Source organism: Lepidothrix coronata, unplaced genomic scaffold, assembly GCF_001604755.1.
Source record: "Lepidothrix coronata isolate B3197 unplaced genomic scaffold, Lepidothrix_coronata-1.0 Scaffold186, whole genome shotgun sequence".
Lineage (NCBI taxonomy): Eukaryota > Metazoa > Chordata > Aves > Passeriformes > Pipridae > Lepidothrix > Lepidothrix coronata.
Genome location: NW_016690366.1, coordinates 30,471 through 47,615, shown reverse-complemented (window position 1 = coordinate 47,615; position 17,145 = coordinate 30,471). Strand labels below are relative to the sequence as shown.

Genomic DNA, 17,145 nt, shown 5'->3' with positions numbered 1-17,145 from the left:
TACTTTAATATGCATATAATTTGATTTTCAATAGCTTTTTGTCAGCATATACTCTGCAATTCACCTTGTAGTTCCATCACCCAAAGGACTCAAACTTGCCATTTCTTCACCGTGTTGGGCCAACCTGATTCTGTTTAAGCTGTAATATTGTCCTTGTCTTTTGAAATTCCAACAGGCACCCTGAATACATTGCCAAAATACCCAAACTTTACTAAGCTCTGCACCAGGAGTCCAAGAGACAGTTGCCAAACTGTGCTGCCAAGAAAAAGGTAACAGCAGATTCACAGCCTCTGCATTCAGGCTTGAAGATGAGGTTTGGAGCTAAACTGAGCTTGGACAGTTTGCCCATTTGCAGCTGACAGTGTGAAGAACATCAAGAATGCAGAGATATAATGTAATTTCCTAAACCAAGTAAGGAACATTATTAATAGATCTTCAGAATTGCTTTGAAGTCGACAGGGAGCAGGAAGATTTCAGGGCTCACTAAAATCAGTATTGGTGTACTTGAATTTGAAAAACCCTGCTATCCTGAAGAAGAAAAAAGTAGGCCAGTAAATTCCCTCCCTTTGACATCAATATATTTCAGATTGCCTGATGTTTATCTGCATTTGGCACATTTCAGAACAGTTCTAATGATAAATGGACCAACACATGTTTGCAATAATTGAAGTCTTCTTAACATTTCAGAGCATACAATGCATGTAACTTACCACACAGACTCCATGAACTCGGGATACAGAGTTTTATAATCATTTTCAAAATCAATCCAGCGTCCTAATCTGGTAACACTGAACTGTCAAGACACAAACACAGAGATTGAAAGGCACCTCAACATCCAAGATCATGGCACATTACCAACATTTATTCTGTAAAACAGACGGATTTTCAAGTGCAGTGTTTGTCCCATATTAACGAAACAGATCTATCTAAGAAATATTTCAGCCTGATAATAGTTCCAAACAGTGTATTTAAACAAGCAAAAATAAGGAACAAATGAAACCATAATTGTTTAGAACCAAGGTCACACAACACAGCAGAAATGGTAGATCATGAGGATCATTCATCAAACAGAAATGGTGGATCATTCAAGGTTCAGCCAAGGTTCAAATGCCTGAAAACCACTTCTCATTACAGTGGTCTCACTTCTATTTTTAAAACTACTTGTTGCAGAGACAGTCAAAATCCAGAACACACAGTCTATCAGCTTTCAGTTACATGAAAACCTGATGTAACTTGAAGACAAAGAAATGCTGAAAGAAATCGATACGTGACAAGTTATTAAACCATTCCAGGGCCAACTGCCTTCTTGGCCTGCCCAAAGCCAGGGCAGGGCTGCCAAGGGCCACAGGACTGACAGGTGCTGGTCCCTGTCTCAGCACAGACTGTGGTCACGTCCACAGAGGATGGGCTGTAATAAGCCAGCTATGGGATTCACTTGGAATGTGGGACTCTGCTGATTTCACAGCTCTCCAAAGCCCTGCTCTGCCTTCAGCCAACCCAGAGACACCTGTCCTGACCCCCTCAGGCACAGCCCACACTGACCATCACACCAGCACAAGGCAGATTCATTCTCTCACTTCTGCATTTTCACATAACACCTGAGCTCCTGAAATGTATCAGTTTGGATCCTGACCTTTAAGCCACTCTGACACTCCACTAAAAAGATCCAAAGCCTAGGACTGATTACCACAAGGGTCCACAAAGCTGGAGCATTCTGTTTAGTCTCAGCACTGAAAGACCTTACACAGCCAAGGAACCTTTTATATTTTTTCCATAAAGCTCAAGCATTTGCTAGTCACTCCAGACAGAAAATAAACACTGTATGTAACAGGAATGTCGGCAATTCCTCTCCTAGCACTATTCCAATACATTTGAATTTATTACCAGTCAAAAGATTTTTAAACTAGTTTCATTATTTTTACTAATAATCTAAAATATACATCTGTGTGTGGAAATATACACCTATACATGGAAATGTATGAATTTATGAACAAAACAAGATACAAAATCCATTCATCATGCAAAAGACTGATCAGCACTGCAAAAACACCACCTTCTGAAGACACAGCAAGTCCAAAGGAACAACTGTGGAAAACAAANAAAAAAAAACACAACAAACCACAAACCAAAAAAGTACTCAAAAATCACTGGACATGAGTCAAAAAAGCATAAGTGGAACATGAATTCCAATAACAAACACAGCCTATCCTTAAATAGTATCTTCCAAAGACACCTTCTTAAGAAGGTCAGGGAAAACAGTTATTCCAAGGCCCAGGAATTCTTAAGTACAGAAGTTGTCAAATTTCAGGTTCAACTACCAGTGAAAGCTTTAGTGCATACAGAGATCATCCTGCTCCAGGTCTAAACTCCAAGCTGTAATCTTTGGATCAGTGCACTGAAAGATTATGAATCAAGCCAAAAGTGCAAAATACCTGTATAGAGAAAATTTGAATATATAAAACTGTTGCTAGACTTATCCCAAAGATCATCCACAGGAGTTCAGTGTATTCCTCCTTCAAAAGAGAGGTAAGGAGATAAAACAACAGGGACTGGAACAGTGAGAAGACAACAAGGGGACTACAGCACTCAATGCACCAAGAAAATACAAGAAAGGGGAAAAAATGCAGGTAGCTAGTAGAAAAATGGACAAAACAGATTTCTTATGACCAGTATCTCTCTAGAGAATGAATTATAGACTCTAGGGAATAGAGTCATGGAATACACAAAATGCCTTGGCGATTTCTATTAGGACCCAGAGAGCTTTTGTTCTGAAATCATTCTGGTTCAGTGCTGAATAAACTCCACATGCAGGAAAAACAACTGTTTTACTGCTTACATAGAAAAGAAAAAAATCTTTGACCTTTACACCAACCCAGTCCTCTCAGCGGGGTGTCCCCATTCATCCTCTCACTGAGAAGGGCTAAGGCACTGAATTTACTGACAGAGCTTATCTGGAGAACATGGAGCATGAACAAAACCAAAGCTACACAAAGGGAGTCAGGCAACCCAAGGCAAATGTTCCTGTTTCAGGAGCTACCTACAACCTCTTCAGGTGCCTTAGAAGTGGTACCCTGAGCCTGTTGCTACAAAAAAAAAAAATAAAAAAAATCAAGGACAGCACTACGAGTCCAAAGGGTGAGGAAGTGCCCTCTTAATAACCTCCCTAAAAGGAAAACTAAAGCTGGAACAATGAAATGAGTTCAGTGGAGGGAACAAACAAAAAGCCCCATCACCAAAGGACGCTACATACTGGCTGTGTTTCCACAGTAAAAGCACAGAGTTTTCAGTGCACAGCCATGATACAAAGTTCTTACCACACAAAAGGACTCAAGTGTATCTTCTTCAGGTACAGAAATACTTAAGAAGTGTTTCTACTGTGCTTTCACACTATGCAAGTCATAGAATCACTGAATGGTTTATGTTGGAAAAGATCCTTAAGATCAGAGTCCACCCTTAACTGCCCAGGCCACCACAAACACATGTCCCCAAGTGTCACATCTTAAATCCCTCCAGGGATGGTGGCTCAGCCACTTCTCTTGGAGCTTCTTCCAGTGCTCAACAACCCCTACAGTGATAGAATATTACAAAAAAAAAAAAATTACCTAAACCTCCCCTGCTGCAACTTGAGGCCATTTCCTCTTGTCCTATTGCTTGTTCCCTGGGAGAAGAGACTGCCTTAGCCCCAGTGACACCTCACTGCTCCATGAATCATCCTCCTCATTGTTCAGCTGCACTGCAGAGCCTCACACCTATTGCAAAAGGCACTTGGGAGGGTGAGGCAGCCAAAGAACAGGCACATCTGCTGTTCCAGGCAGGAACTTGTCATTGTTCCATATCCCTTTACTCAATGTGTTCAGTAAGATGGAGAGAGGAGAGGGAATCCTCCCCATCATGTGCCCTGTGCGCCTGTTGGGCCTGGCTCAGGGAAGGCAGGGTGTGATTCCAGAGGTCCAACTCTCCCCTCACACTCCCTGGTGCCTCCTCCCAGGGCTCTGTCACTCAGTGGAGTTGACAACTGTCTTTAAAACAGAATTAAGCTCAGCCCGCAATTGCTAATTTGGGCACTAGATGGTGACAGGAATCTGCTCAACCAACCCTTCAGCCGTGCAGGGGAGCAAAGTCAAAGCCCTGGGCATCACCCCCAGGCTCAGTCTCAGCTCTGACAGCACAGCCATCCCCTCATCTCCTCAGCATTCCACGGGCTGTTCCCCAGCACCCAGGGAAAACTGCTCCCGAGGGGCAAACTCACAGCAGGCTGAGAACTGTGTAACAAGCCAGCAGTGCAGACAATAATTTACTAGTTGTTCTTCTTCCCAAAGCCCGTGTGTTTCTTTCTGACCAACTGCAGATCAGATCAGTAAGAAGTTTAAGCTCACACTAAACTGCTCAAATTCACTGTATGTGTCTCATGAGCTGTACAAAACAAATAATTAAGAATATATTGTATGTTGGCTCCAGGCCAGCTCAAGAACATCATTCTCACTGCAGTGTTTCAGTAAAGGACACATTTTCATTGAGATCTGAGCAGGATGAAGGGTCAGAGACACAAATTCTACAGAATTAAAACTTAAATGTTCTTTTTAAGTTATCGAATATGTGAACAGTTGATTACATCTTCACATGAGAAACCACTCCAGTATCACCTGCTAATGACACCAACCTTTAATGCTGAAATATTCTGCCCATTTCATGGATGGATGTTTTGTTGTAAGTCAAAATTTAGCAGGCTGAAAATTCAGTCTACTCAGCCATCATATGACATAGCACCAAAATTCTTCCAAAGCAGTCATTTCCAACAAACCCATTATAAAAGATGAAAAAGAATCAATTAGAAGAGAAGCATGTTAGAAGCTACAGCTCAAAGGAACACTCCTAATGGATATACAAAGTAACTTCAGTAACACATTCTCAGTCTGATGATTGTCTAGGAAACCATCTGATTTATTTTCTTCTATTTTTCAGAAATTGTGCATTACCCTGTCAAAAGCACCGCTGCAATTACATTTACAGGGCTTTCTTTAAGCATTATCCCCCTTACTCCTGAAACAGGCATCCCACATTTCTTTCCCATTCCCCTTCTCCATCCACTGAGCAAACACCAGTGGTTTCACCTCCTCCTAGGTTGTCTGCCTACATACTTCCTGAAATCTCATATCTCTGAGGCTTCAGATCCAAAATTTATACCCTAAAGTCTGTATCAAAGCAATCATTAGAAGAGGTAGCCTCTGTAACACAAGTGAAAGACTAGAAGTTGTCTTTCAAAAGTGGAAAAGAAAAAAAAACAAAAAGGCTTGGGCTGGTGAGAGAGACCCTGCAGCTTGCAAAAGTCAGGTTTGTTTCTTTAAGGTGCTTGTTAAACAGGATTTGAGGTACCACCAAGTATTTATATAACTTACAAAATAAGGGTTTCTTGTCAGTTTTTGCTTTGTAATTATGCAGGGTTTCTTCAGCTAAGTTAGTCAAACATCTGCTGCCTTCCCACCATCCTTTCAATGCTCACTGAAAATTCCCTGGCACTTCTGCCCTTTCCAATGGCTTCAGGGACATCCAGAAGGTCTGTCAATCCTTCATCTAACTATATGTAACTAACTACACAATTAAAGGCTATTAGTAAAACTAATACTAAAGAATATGCATATAAATACTTTAATATGCATATAATTTGATTTTCAATAGCTTTTTGTCAGCATATACTCTGCAATTCACCTTGTAGTTCCATCACCCAAAGGACTCAAACTTGCCATTTCTTCACCGTGTTGGGCCAACCTGATTCTGTTTAAGCTGTAATATTGTCCTTGTCTTTTGAAATTCCAACAGGCACCCTGAATACATTGCCAAAATACCCAAACTTTACTAAGCTCTGCACCAGGAGTCCAAGAGACAGTTGCCAAACTGTGCTGCCAAGAAAAAGGTAACAGCAGATTCACAGCCTCTGCATTCAGGCTTGAAGATGAGGTTTGGAGCTAAACTGAGCTTGGACAGTTTGCCCATTTGCAGCTGACAGTGTGAAGAACATCAAGAATGCAGAGATATAATGTAATTTCCTAAACCAAGTAAGGAACATTATTAATAGATCTTCAGAATTGCTTTGAAGTCGACAGGGAGCAGGAAGATTTCAGGGCTCACTAAAATCAGTATTGGTGTACTTGAATTTGAAAAACCCTGCTATCCTGAAGAAGAAAAAAGTAGGCCAGTAAATTCCCTCCCTTTGACATCAATATATTTCAGATTGCCTGATGTTTATCTGCATTTGGCACATTTCAGAACAGTTCTAATGATAAATGGACCAACACATGTTTGCAATAATTGAAGTCTTCTTAACATTTCAGAGCATACAATGCATGTAACTTACCACACAGACTCCATGAACTCGGGATACAGAGTTTTATAATCATTTTCAAAATCAATCCAGCGTCCTAATCTGGTAACACTGAACTGTCAAGACACAAACACAGAGATTGAAAGGCACCTCAACATCCAAGATCATGGCACATTACCAACATTTATTCTGTAAAACAGACGGATTTTCAAGTGCAGTGTTTGTCCCATATTAACGAAACAGATCTATCTAAGAAATATTTCAGCCTGATAATAGTTCCAAACAGTGTATTTAAACAAGCAAAAATAAGGAACAAATGAAACCATAATTGTTTAGAACCAAGGTCACACAACACAGCAGAAATGGTAGATCATGAGGATCATTCATCAAACAGAAATGGTGGATCATTCAAGGTTCAGCCAAGGTTCAAATGCCTGAAAACCACTTCTCATTACAGTGGTCTCACTTCTATTTTTAAAACTACTTGTTGCAGAGACAGTCAAAATCCAGAACACACAGTCTATCAGCTTTCAGTTACATGAAAACCTGATGTAACTTGAAGACAAAGAAATGCTGAAAGAAATCGATACGTGACAAGTTATTAAACCATTCCAGGGCCAACTGCCTTCTTGGCCTGCCCAAAGCCAGGGCAGGGCTGCCAAGGGCCACAGGACTGACAGGTGCTGGTCCCTGTCTCAGCACAGACTGTGGTCACGTCCACAGAGGATGGGCTGTAATAAGCCAGCTATGGGATTCACTTGGAATGTGGGACTCTGCTGATTTCACAGCTCTCCAAAGCCCTGCTCTGCCTTCAGCCAACCCAGAGACACTGTCCTGACCCCCTCAGGCACAGCCCACACTGACCATCACACCAGCACAAGGCAGATTCATTCTCTCACTTCTGCATTTTCACATAACACCTGAGCTCCTGAAATGTATCAGTTTGGATCCTGACCTTTAAGCCACTCTGACACTCCACTAAAAAGATCCAAAGCCTAGGACTGATTACCACAAGGGTCCACAAAGCTGGAGCATTCTGTTTAGTCTCAGCACTGAAAGACCTTACACAGCCAAGGAACCTTTTATATTTTTTCCATAAAGCTCAAGCATTTGCTAGTCACTCCAGACAGAAAATAAACACTGTATGTAACAGGAATGTCGGCAATTCCTCTCCTAGCACTATTCCAATACATTTGAATTTATTACCAGTCAAAAGATTTTTAAACTAGTTTCATTATTTTTACTAATAATCTAAAATATACATCTGTGTGTGGAAATATACACCTATACATGGAAATGTATGAATTTATGAACAAAACAAGATACAAAATCCATTCATCATGCAAAAGACTGATCAGCACTGCAAAAACACCACCTTCTGAAGACACAGCAAGTCCAAAGGAACAACTGTGGAAAACAAAACACAAAATGTTCTGGGTTTGGCTGGGATAGAGTTAATTTTCCTCCTCACAGCTGATACAGTGTGGGAATAACGTTGGTAACACACCACTGGTTTAGTTGCTGAGTAGTGCTTACTCCAAGCAAGGAATTCTCAGTGTCCCATTGTGCCAGGGAGGAACTGCACAGGGAGCTGGGTGGGAGCACAGCCAGGACAGCTGATCCAAGCTGGCCAAAGGGAGACTCCATAGCCCAAAATGTCATGCCCAGGACAGAAACTGGGGGGACTTGGCCAGGAACCCCCAACCACCGGGCAGAGACGGGCTGGGAGTGGGTCAGCAACTGTACTGGGCATCACCTGGATTTTTTGGGTTTTATTACTCCCTCTCCTTTTCATTACAATTATTATTATCAGCAACATTGTTATAATGTTTTATTTTGTTTCAATTAAGCTGTTCTTATCTCCACCCAAGAGTTTTCTTTGTTTTTCCAATTCTCTTCTCCTCTGAGCCAGGGGGGAGTAAGTGACTGTGTGCTACTTGGTTGCCAGCTGGGGTTAAACCACGACAAGGAACCAGAAGGAATCTTGTTACTTATAAAAGTAACAATATATATAAATCCAGAAGCAACAAAGAATCATTAACGATGGTTTTAAAACACAAAATTTCAGAGCGTAGATTAAAGATTTTCTTTTTTTTTTTTTTTTTCCAAATGTACAATCCCTGTGCTTTTCATCCAGCCACTTGCCAAGACTCAGGCCACAGCTCTTCTACCAAATACAGCTCTAGTGTCTCCAGATACTGGCTATAACCTCAAAATGCTCCCCAGGTGCAAGAGGCAAGTGGTACTCAAATAAGGAATTGCTATTTTGATGAAAAGAAGTACGTCAGGACTAGAAAACATACAGAGGAGTGTGATGAGGTAGAACAGCTTCTGCAGGAAGAAAAACTAAATAATTAGGGCTGTTCTGCCTAGAAAAAGGAAAAAACCGCTGGTGAAGATAAACATTTATTGGAAAGCATATTAAAGAACTACAGTTCTTCAAATTGCATATAAGAATGCCTTGATACAGACTCTTCAGAGGCCATCAGCATATCTAGACTCAAAATATAAATAGAGAGAAGTCCTAGAGGAATAAAAAAATGCCAAGGATTATAAATTAGGGGGAAAAAAAAAAATAAAAATTCTTTGGCTTAAGAAGGCCTTGTGGCACAAAGGCTGAAAAAATATGGTCTGTTCTTCCATCCTTCCTTTGGCACTTGTTACTGCAGGCTGGCACTGTAAAACAGAGGCACAGCCAGGAAAGCACCTGGGCACTCCTCAGCTCCAGAAAACCATGGAAAAAAGAGTCATCACTTCACACACACATCCCACTGACAGCAAATACAGAGTTCTGGGCTAAATGTACTTTATTCTGGGCACACTGCTAAGGACAAAAATAAGGAGCATCAGGTTCTATGCACAGGATGAATATTATTCTAAATTAGAAAAAAACAACTGCGCATTTCTTTAAAAAATATCTGACCCATCTACTTCAAACAGCTCTCCAACCACAAGAGTCTGCACAGAACAATGTTCTCCCTAAATTCATGGGATGCAAAATATTCTCTGGGAAGACTGAGGGTTTACCCACACCTATTGTGACAGAAAATCAGATGCTAGAACTTCTGTTCTTCCAAAAACACGAGCTACTCCCTACACTCTGCCAATGAAATGACTGGGGAAAGGGAGAGCAGAAAAGCAGGGAGGTTAACGTGCTTTTTCTTTATTGGTTCCACTTGAAAACCAAAGCCAGATCTTTCAATTTTCTACAGAAGGGAAGGCATAAAGAAAGAGACAACGCTCAAGGTATCTATTATTTGTTCAATGTATCTCATTAGACCCTTTGAGCTCCAGGTAACCTGCAAATCACCTTCCTGTGACACCAGAGCAGTCTCTGTTCTGACCCACAATGGCACTCTTTGTGTTCCCCTTTCAGGATCACGAGTGAGGAACACACAGAAGCTTAAAGATATGAGATTTATGCTCAGAATCAAATAGAAGGATGAAGTTCACCCTTCCTGAAAAGCTTCTGCACACATCCATTTAGAAACATCCAGCAGAACACGGGCTGTGCCTTCACTTACCTCCCATTCCTTGGCGTATCTCATCACAATCCCTCTGCACTGGTTGTTGTAGGATTCAATCCCCATCTTCGCCACATCCTCCGGCCCTTTGATGCCCAAGGTCTTGTCAATCTCATATTCCTGGGAGCATTGAAACAACCAAAACAAAGCACCCGCCCCGTTAGCAAAAGCTTTCAGGATTTCTCTGGATAATTCATGTTCTGTGCATCCTGCTGAGCCTAAAGGGCCTGCTTTACCCTTCTGAGATGCTTTCGTGAGTACTGCACCTGAACCAGGCAGGGATTTCAAAGGCTTGCCCTGGTGCAACTGTTTCTATGCTATCTTTAGAAAAATGAACAAAAAAAAACCTATTTCTGAAAAATGTACCAAATAAATACATGTTTATAGCAATGAACCAAGTGCAGGAGACCAGGAGGAAGCTCCTGAAATCACCACACACAAACCCCAGAGCAACGCAGTGGCCACAGAACTTGCATTTCTCTTTTAAAAAATATGCAAGTGCAACAGAAAGGTGACTGATAAGCAGGTAACAACATGGAAAGAGCAACCAACAGACACACCTGTGGGCAAATTTATGACACGTACCACAGGTAAGCCATGGCAATCCCAGCCAAACCTTCTGTCGACGTGAAAACCGCTCTGATGAGCAAATCTGGTCACGATGTCTTTGATGGTTCCTGCCAGGATATGGCCATAGTGGGGGAGCCCAGTAGCAAAGGGGGGGCCGTCGTAGAAGTTAAACCTGCAACACAGAACAGTCAGAATTGAAGCAAACACTGCCTTCAAACAGGGCAAGTCTAAATGGAGCTTTTGATTCTTATGTCTTACTAGGACAACACCAGTTTCTTCCTCTTCCATTATCAGGTGTCACACTGGCAGGGGGACTAGAGGCAACATTCCAATTCAGTTCCTCCTGACTGCCAGTTCTACCAAGATTCCTACAGCTCCACAGCTGGCACACCTGGCAAAGAGCTGGCCTTGCTCACCTCCACATTTCTTTTATAAACCCACCAAGCAGGAAGTTACAGGTTTATTACCACTGTCTGAACATTTTTGATGCTTCACAAAGTGAAATCTAAGGGGCAATGGCAGGACAGCAGCACGAGCCAGGGGCAAAGGGAGCAGCTGCTGCTCACAGAGCCAAGGCAAAGAAAGAATTACAGGCAAGCCAACCCTGCACTGTCACACACAGCTGCTACAGCTTTGAACAGATCCTTACCTAGGCCTGTTCTTCGACTGCTTCAGGCATTCTTGGAAACAATTCAGATTTCTCCAGAGCTTCAATATCTTCTCTTCCTCATTTGGAAAACTTATGTTTTCTGGAACTTGTTGAACCATCCTTTCCCAGCAACGTTCAAGGAGAGAAAAGAAAATACATATTGAACAGGAGGGAGAAAAAGTAACTTCACCAATACAACTTAATGTCTTACAAATCCACACTACCAAACCACAGTTCAGTTTTCTGAAGAGCTTCATGCAGTGTAGACGTGGAAGCAACCACTTTAATCTAAAAAAAGCCTAATTTTGACCAAAGTTTTGGAACAGGAAAAGGATTCTCCATTCATTCAACTACGGCTGTTCACTTTTTATTATGCTTTTATTTCTGTTTCCTGCAGAAAACAGTCAAAGGGCAAATTATTTTTTGGTTACAAGTTTGGGGTTTTTTTCTTTCAGAAAAGTTTCCAAGTTCAAACTGACCCTCCAGCAGCAGCCTTAGTTTAAGTGTAGGAATTAAGACTACTGAAGAGGCTCCTTTCCATTGTACATCTACTCCCACCATTTAAGTGGTTAAAGCAGCACCTTTCCATCAGGCCAGGCCACCATTCTCAGATGCCCCTAAAAGCAGCCAGACTGCAAATAGCACAGTTGAGAAAGATGAACATGTGGAAAGAATTCAAACAGATGAGGAAAAACCTCCAAGACCTCAGCTGTGAATCTTGAGAAGCTCTAACTTACAGATAACAGCAAAACCACAATCTCTTTCTAGTCCCTTCTTTTTTCCCTTAAAGTTTTTTAAGTATATCAGACCTAAGCCACAACGGACTACCTCTTGCTGGCCATTTCCTGAAAGTCTTTTTTTATTTAGTGGGTTTTGGCCACCAGAGCCCAAAGCCATTCTCAAATTCTGAAGAATGCCAAGTCAATGAAAAACCACTACAAGCAAAATAACGTACAAGCAACACAGGGAGGAGAATTCTCAACATGATAAGGAACACACAACAGGGCTGTCTGGTGTTCCAGACCTGCTGCAGCATTCAAAGGGCTCAGATTTCAAGAAAATGCACAGCAAGCACAAAGCAAAAGCTGGGGGGAATAAGGATAGTTAAGAGAGGAGTTCCCTAAGAGGAGAAAACTGGTTATGGAGATTGTAAGAGATGACTGCACAGAATAAACAGGTTTCTCCCACCTCTGACTTCAGTGCTGCTGCTCCTGAGCACTCACACCAGAAGGAACTGAGCACTCGAGCTCCACTCAGCATTGCAGAATTACACACGATGGCACAAGGACTGAGTCTTCTGATTTACTCAGATTTGTAAACACTAACCATGAGCAGCAGCAAATGTAAATGCATGAAGACAATACTTCCAGTTACAGCTGACAGGCTGCCTAAATTCCAAAAGATTTACTTACATGAAACCCAGACCACCACAGAAATTGCCAGCTCAATGCATTGAGCCCAGGTGAAAAAAATGTGCCCCAAAATGAAACCTCCAGACCAACTCCATCACTCAACCTTTTTGTATTAATGACAGATCCACTAAGAAACCTGATTTATCATTATCATATTATTACTATTGAGAATCTCCCAACCTGGTGCACAGGTGACACACGAGCTGGAGGACAAGTCATGGGTTGCCAAGGAACATGTGGACACGACCTGGACGTGTTCTTAAAACGATAAGAAACTCTTAAAAAGGTAACAACTGGCCCTAGCACAGTGAGTTACACTGTGCAGGAGAGTTTTCATCATCCTTCCTTGGAACACTAATTAGGCCATGTCATTTCTCAGTAATTTGATCACAGACACAAAGGAGATGATAAAAGAATGCAGCCTTAAAGCTTCTCCCCTCCCAGCCCGCTGACCTGAGGACGGAGGATCTGCAGGTTTGACTCAGATCAAGCTCAGCCTTCACAATTTAGTGATAACTGCAGAGGTCTGGGAGACTGGCCCAGCTGCCAAATGCAGGTAATCTCTAACACATGAAGGCAGGGTGGAGGTTTGGGGTGTGACTGTGACCGGGCTGTGGAAGCTGCTCACAGGTCACAGATTCCACGCAAAAATCACAGTGTCACTGTTGGCCCATTGCTACCCCCTGGGGCACTGCATGGGCAGAGCAGTGCCCAGGAACCACAGGGCACACGTTCACACACTCTCTGAGCAATACTAAAAGCTTATTGCATCAGAATCATGGGGGGGAAAAAGTGACTGATGAGAATTCATATGTAAACGTCACTACAGGGAGGGGTTTTTTTTTTTCAAGCTACAAAGCAGAATTTTAAACAGACCGACTTCAAAGACAAAAACCACATTGAAAATCTATCTATGGCTCAAGCTCAGCTGAGCAAAAAAGCCAAGATTTAACAATCAGTGTATAGACAGAGGTATAAGTATCTCTGTGTACCTACAGCAAAAAATGCTCATTACTATAAGCAACCTACGTATTTTAAATCAAAGATAACTGATAACTCTGAACACAGACTGAGCAAAAACACCACAAATGATGTGACAGAGATTATTATACAAATGCATCTAATAAAACACCACCTTTGGACAACACTCTAAATTTACAGAGAAGTTAATAAATACAAGGGAGGCTTCTCTATTCATTTTCTTCTGACGAAAAGTGTTAAACTTTAAGACAGTACATCACCAAAGAGGCTTTTTTTTTAAACACACTCACTTTTCTAGAAGATAACAACATTCACTAGGAAAGGTGTCAAATTCTGGAGATTGTACTACAGCAGTCTCAGACTTATGCTGGGCTCCTTATCTAGAAGAAAAAATTAACAAGCATTAAAATCATAAGAGCAAGTTAGAATGTGCTTTTTTAAATACTAATTTCTTTAAAATAAAAAAATAAATCCATGAAAACACCACTATGGATGAAATGAACGAATATTTCAAAAATTTGTTGGACTTATCATACAGCTAGATAGATACAGATAAGTCAGTTTTACCCTGTATCTCATGAGGTCTTAAGAAATTTTTGTTATCATCATAATGCCTTGATTAAAAATGAAACATTTGTCTTTATGAAAAAAAAAAAGAGAAATCTAGGTTATTTTGAAATAACTTTGAACTACACAGTTTTATTTAAAAAAAACTCAGAAAGCAGTGTCAGCTGAGTTAGCAAAGCAGCTGTTATGTGACAACTAAATTCTGCTATTACCTGACAGCTGCTTCCTAAGCATGGAAAGAAAAAAAAAAAAGCTTTCTTCAGCTTCCAGAAGGCTCTGAGGGGTGGGGAAGCCAACATGTGCTGGAGATACCAAATACATCACAGCTGCAGCGATTTCCTCAAAAGCCCCCTCCAGTAAAAGGATGCTGAAGACATCTTACACACTGAAAGGCACATGAAGTTCTTTGTAAAAATAATTAACAAAATTAAGACTTGAAAAGTATTAAGGCTCTGCAATAAGACCTTTAGTAAACACCTGGTTTAAGTAAAGCCTAAATTCCAGAAAAAAAAAGCCAAGAATCTGTACAGTACTCAGGGAGTAAAACACACATGAACATGACGTTGTACACACAAGACACACGGGCCGTAACGCCCGAAAAGGCGCTGATAACACCAAACCCCCGCAGAGGAGCTGCCGGCCCGGCCGGACCCTGTTACTGCGCTCCGGCCGGTGACAGCCCCGGCACGGGCTGGGCCGCGTTTATGGGACACCCTACAGGTGCCTCCCGCTCCGCACAGCCCGTCCCGCCTGCGGGGCCGGCCCTGCACCCCTGGGGCCGGCCCTGCACCCCTGGGGCCGGCGGGGGGCCCCGGCCCCGCTCACCTCCGTCCCGCCATGATGGGACCGCGCCCGGCGCCGCATGGCCGGAACCGCCGCCGCCGCGCCGCCCAATCCGCTCGCCGCTCTCTCCGCCCGCACTCACCTGGCTTTCTAAGGCGACCGCCCATTGGGCGCGGGCTCTGCCGGGAGCGCCACGTCACGGCCGCGCGAGGCAGCCCGGGAAACCCTTCCCGCGTGCCCGCCCCGCAGCTCCTCATTGGTCGGGACTGGCGGGGGGCGGGGCCTGAGGGAGGGGCCGGAGGGGCCGCGGGGGGGGTGAGTCAGTCCCGCCCGGACCGCGACGGGGGCGGGTCTCCACAAACTAAAATGGCTTTTTAAAATGATAAACGGTATTTCGTGGGCTGCGGGCCCTTTCCGCTTGGAGATCCGCGGGCCTGAGCGTGGGACAGAGTGAAAAGATTCCCCTGCCACAGGATTTCCCCTCACAGACACGAAAAAGGAAAGAGTGAGAGCCCAGAAGTAAAACGAACTTGACCTTTGGGTTGAGGCCCCGGCGGGAGCTGTGCCGGGTGTCGTAGATAACCCCAACCGGCTCTATCCCAGCCAAACCAGGACACTGGGCTTCTCCCAGTAACTGGATACCAAGGGCATCCGAGGGACTCCACCAAACAACTCTCAGGAGCTTGACCTTCCCTGCACTGAAGGGATACTGTTAAATATCTAGAGATACCAGTTCTCAAGGCTGTAACTACAATACAAGTCCCTTCTCTGCTGCTGCACTCCAGCTAAAAAAAAAAAATAAATAAAATACCCATGGGGAATGAAGGTCAAGTCAATAATGGCACAAACAGTTCAGCTGCCTCCATGTCATGATTTCCTATTGCTCTAAAAACTCTGGTACTAATACAAATGTAGGTATCAATAAAATGTTTCAATAAAGGCTTTGGATTTTGATTTGCAGGACTGGGTACGGGATGAGCTCGTTGGTCTGTCCAGGGCAGTGTCTCAGTCTGTGGATCAGGGACAATCCAGATGTGAAGGGAGCCACATTAGCTGGAATTCTTGCCTGCATAAAGAAGCATGAGATTGTTTTCTGCACAGAATTTTGTACATCCCTCTAGAACAGCTAAAAGGTGGGCTCAATCTGCACCACAACCAGAGAAGCAGAAAATGAGAACCGAGGCCAGAGTAAGCAGGGCTGACCAACAGGAGACAGGGAGAGACTGAGTGCATGTGCTTGCCAGGGCAGAGTCTCCTGTACAAACACAGAGATCCGGGATGATCTGTGTCCTGGAGGAAAGTTTGGAGTGGCAGAAGTTTAGTTCAACACACGCTGCTGTCTAAGGCATCTGGGAAAAATCCTGTGACAACTCAGGACCAAGGGGAGGAGGGCTTGGGTTCTACCACAGCATGTGGCATTTCTTTATAAACATCTTTATATACTCTGGAACCACTGCAGCCTCTCCCTGCTCTCACATTCCCTCAGATTTCAGAGGCTGCAGGTTTTTAAACAGCTGTGACTGGTGCTTGCTCCAGTGCCAGCTCCTTCCATTTTGGCATTCAGTTTGTAAAACATACAGGTGATAAGGCCAGCTGACTTTAAAATATCATATAACTCCTGAATGGAATTTAAAGGAAATGAAATACAAAATACAATTTGTTGTTAGCAATGTTGATCACAAATCCATTTCACCTTGTTCTTCCCTGTGTATTTTGTACTTCTTTGCCCCTCACTATCAAATAATAATAAAGTGTTACTTACGTGGGAGTTGCTGCTCTTGTTCAGGCATAGCCTTTACTTGGAACCATTTGGGCAATGCTGAGCTCATTTTTTATAAACAAATTGGCCATGAAGAGGTGAACAGGGAAAGTCACTGTCAGATTTGTTATATACAGGGCCAAAAAAAAACAAAACAAAACTGGATTTGAAAACCAGGGGAAATTTGTAGCAGAGGGACCAAGGCCCAGCACGAGTAACTGCGGCAGTCCCCAAACTACAAGAATGAATGTCTCTGTTCAAATTTTTCACTATACTGATGAAAAAGCACCGATTCCGCTGGAAAGGCTAAAGGGAATTTAAAAAAACATCCTGAAAGCTCAAGAAGAGACTGCCCCGGCGTGGGGCCGCTGAGGGGGCAGGCGCTGCCGCCCCTCGCTGAGGCGCGGGCACCATTTTGTGGGACCCGCGGGAAGGTCACCACTCCCCGCCCGCACCGCCGGCCACAGCCTGGAGCTATGGGGGAAGGGCGGCAGCAGGCGCTGGCAGAGAGACTCGGCGCTTTTCCAGCGCCCGGTGACGGCCCCGGGCCACCCCTTCTCCCTCCCCGCTTCCCCCGCGGC

General features: G+C 43.3%; 1 protein-coding gene across 2 annotated transcripts in view; it reads right to left on the bottom strand.

Annotated features, from left to right (window-relative positions):
- The window catches only part of IARS (isoleucyl-tRNA synthetase), a 100,539-nt gene extending 85,632 nt beyond the window's left edge, over window positions 1-14,907 (bottom strand). Inside the window, exons 1-6 of one of the 2 annotated variants that reach the window (XM_017830983.1) lie at window positions 14,848-14,907; window positions 13,746-13,835; window positions 11,063-11,182; window positions 10,429-10,585; window positions 9,844-9,963; window positions 6,353-6,435 (exon numbers count right to left, since the gene is read on the bottom strand). In XM_017830983.1, coding sequence (XP_017686472.1) covers window positions 6,353-6,435; window positions 9,844-9,963; window positions 10,429-10,585; window positions 11,063-11,181 — 479 coding nt within the window. In that variant the 5' untranslated portion in view covers window position 11,182; window positions 13,746-13,835; window positions 14,848-14,907. Of the gene's footprint in view, window positions 1-710; window positions 794-6,352; window positions 6,436-9,843; window positions 9,964-10,428; window positions 10,586-11,062; window positions 11,183-13,745; window positions 13,836-14,847 lie in introns of those variants that run through there. The other variant, XM_017830982.1, reaches the window with a different exon arrangement.
- Between the last annotated feature and the right edge of the window lie 2,238 nt (window positions 14,908-17,145).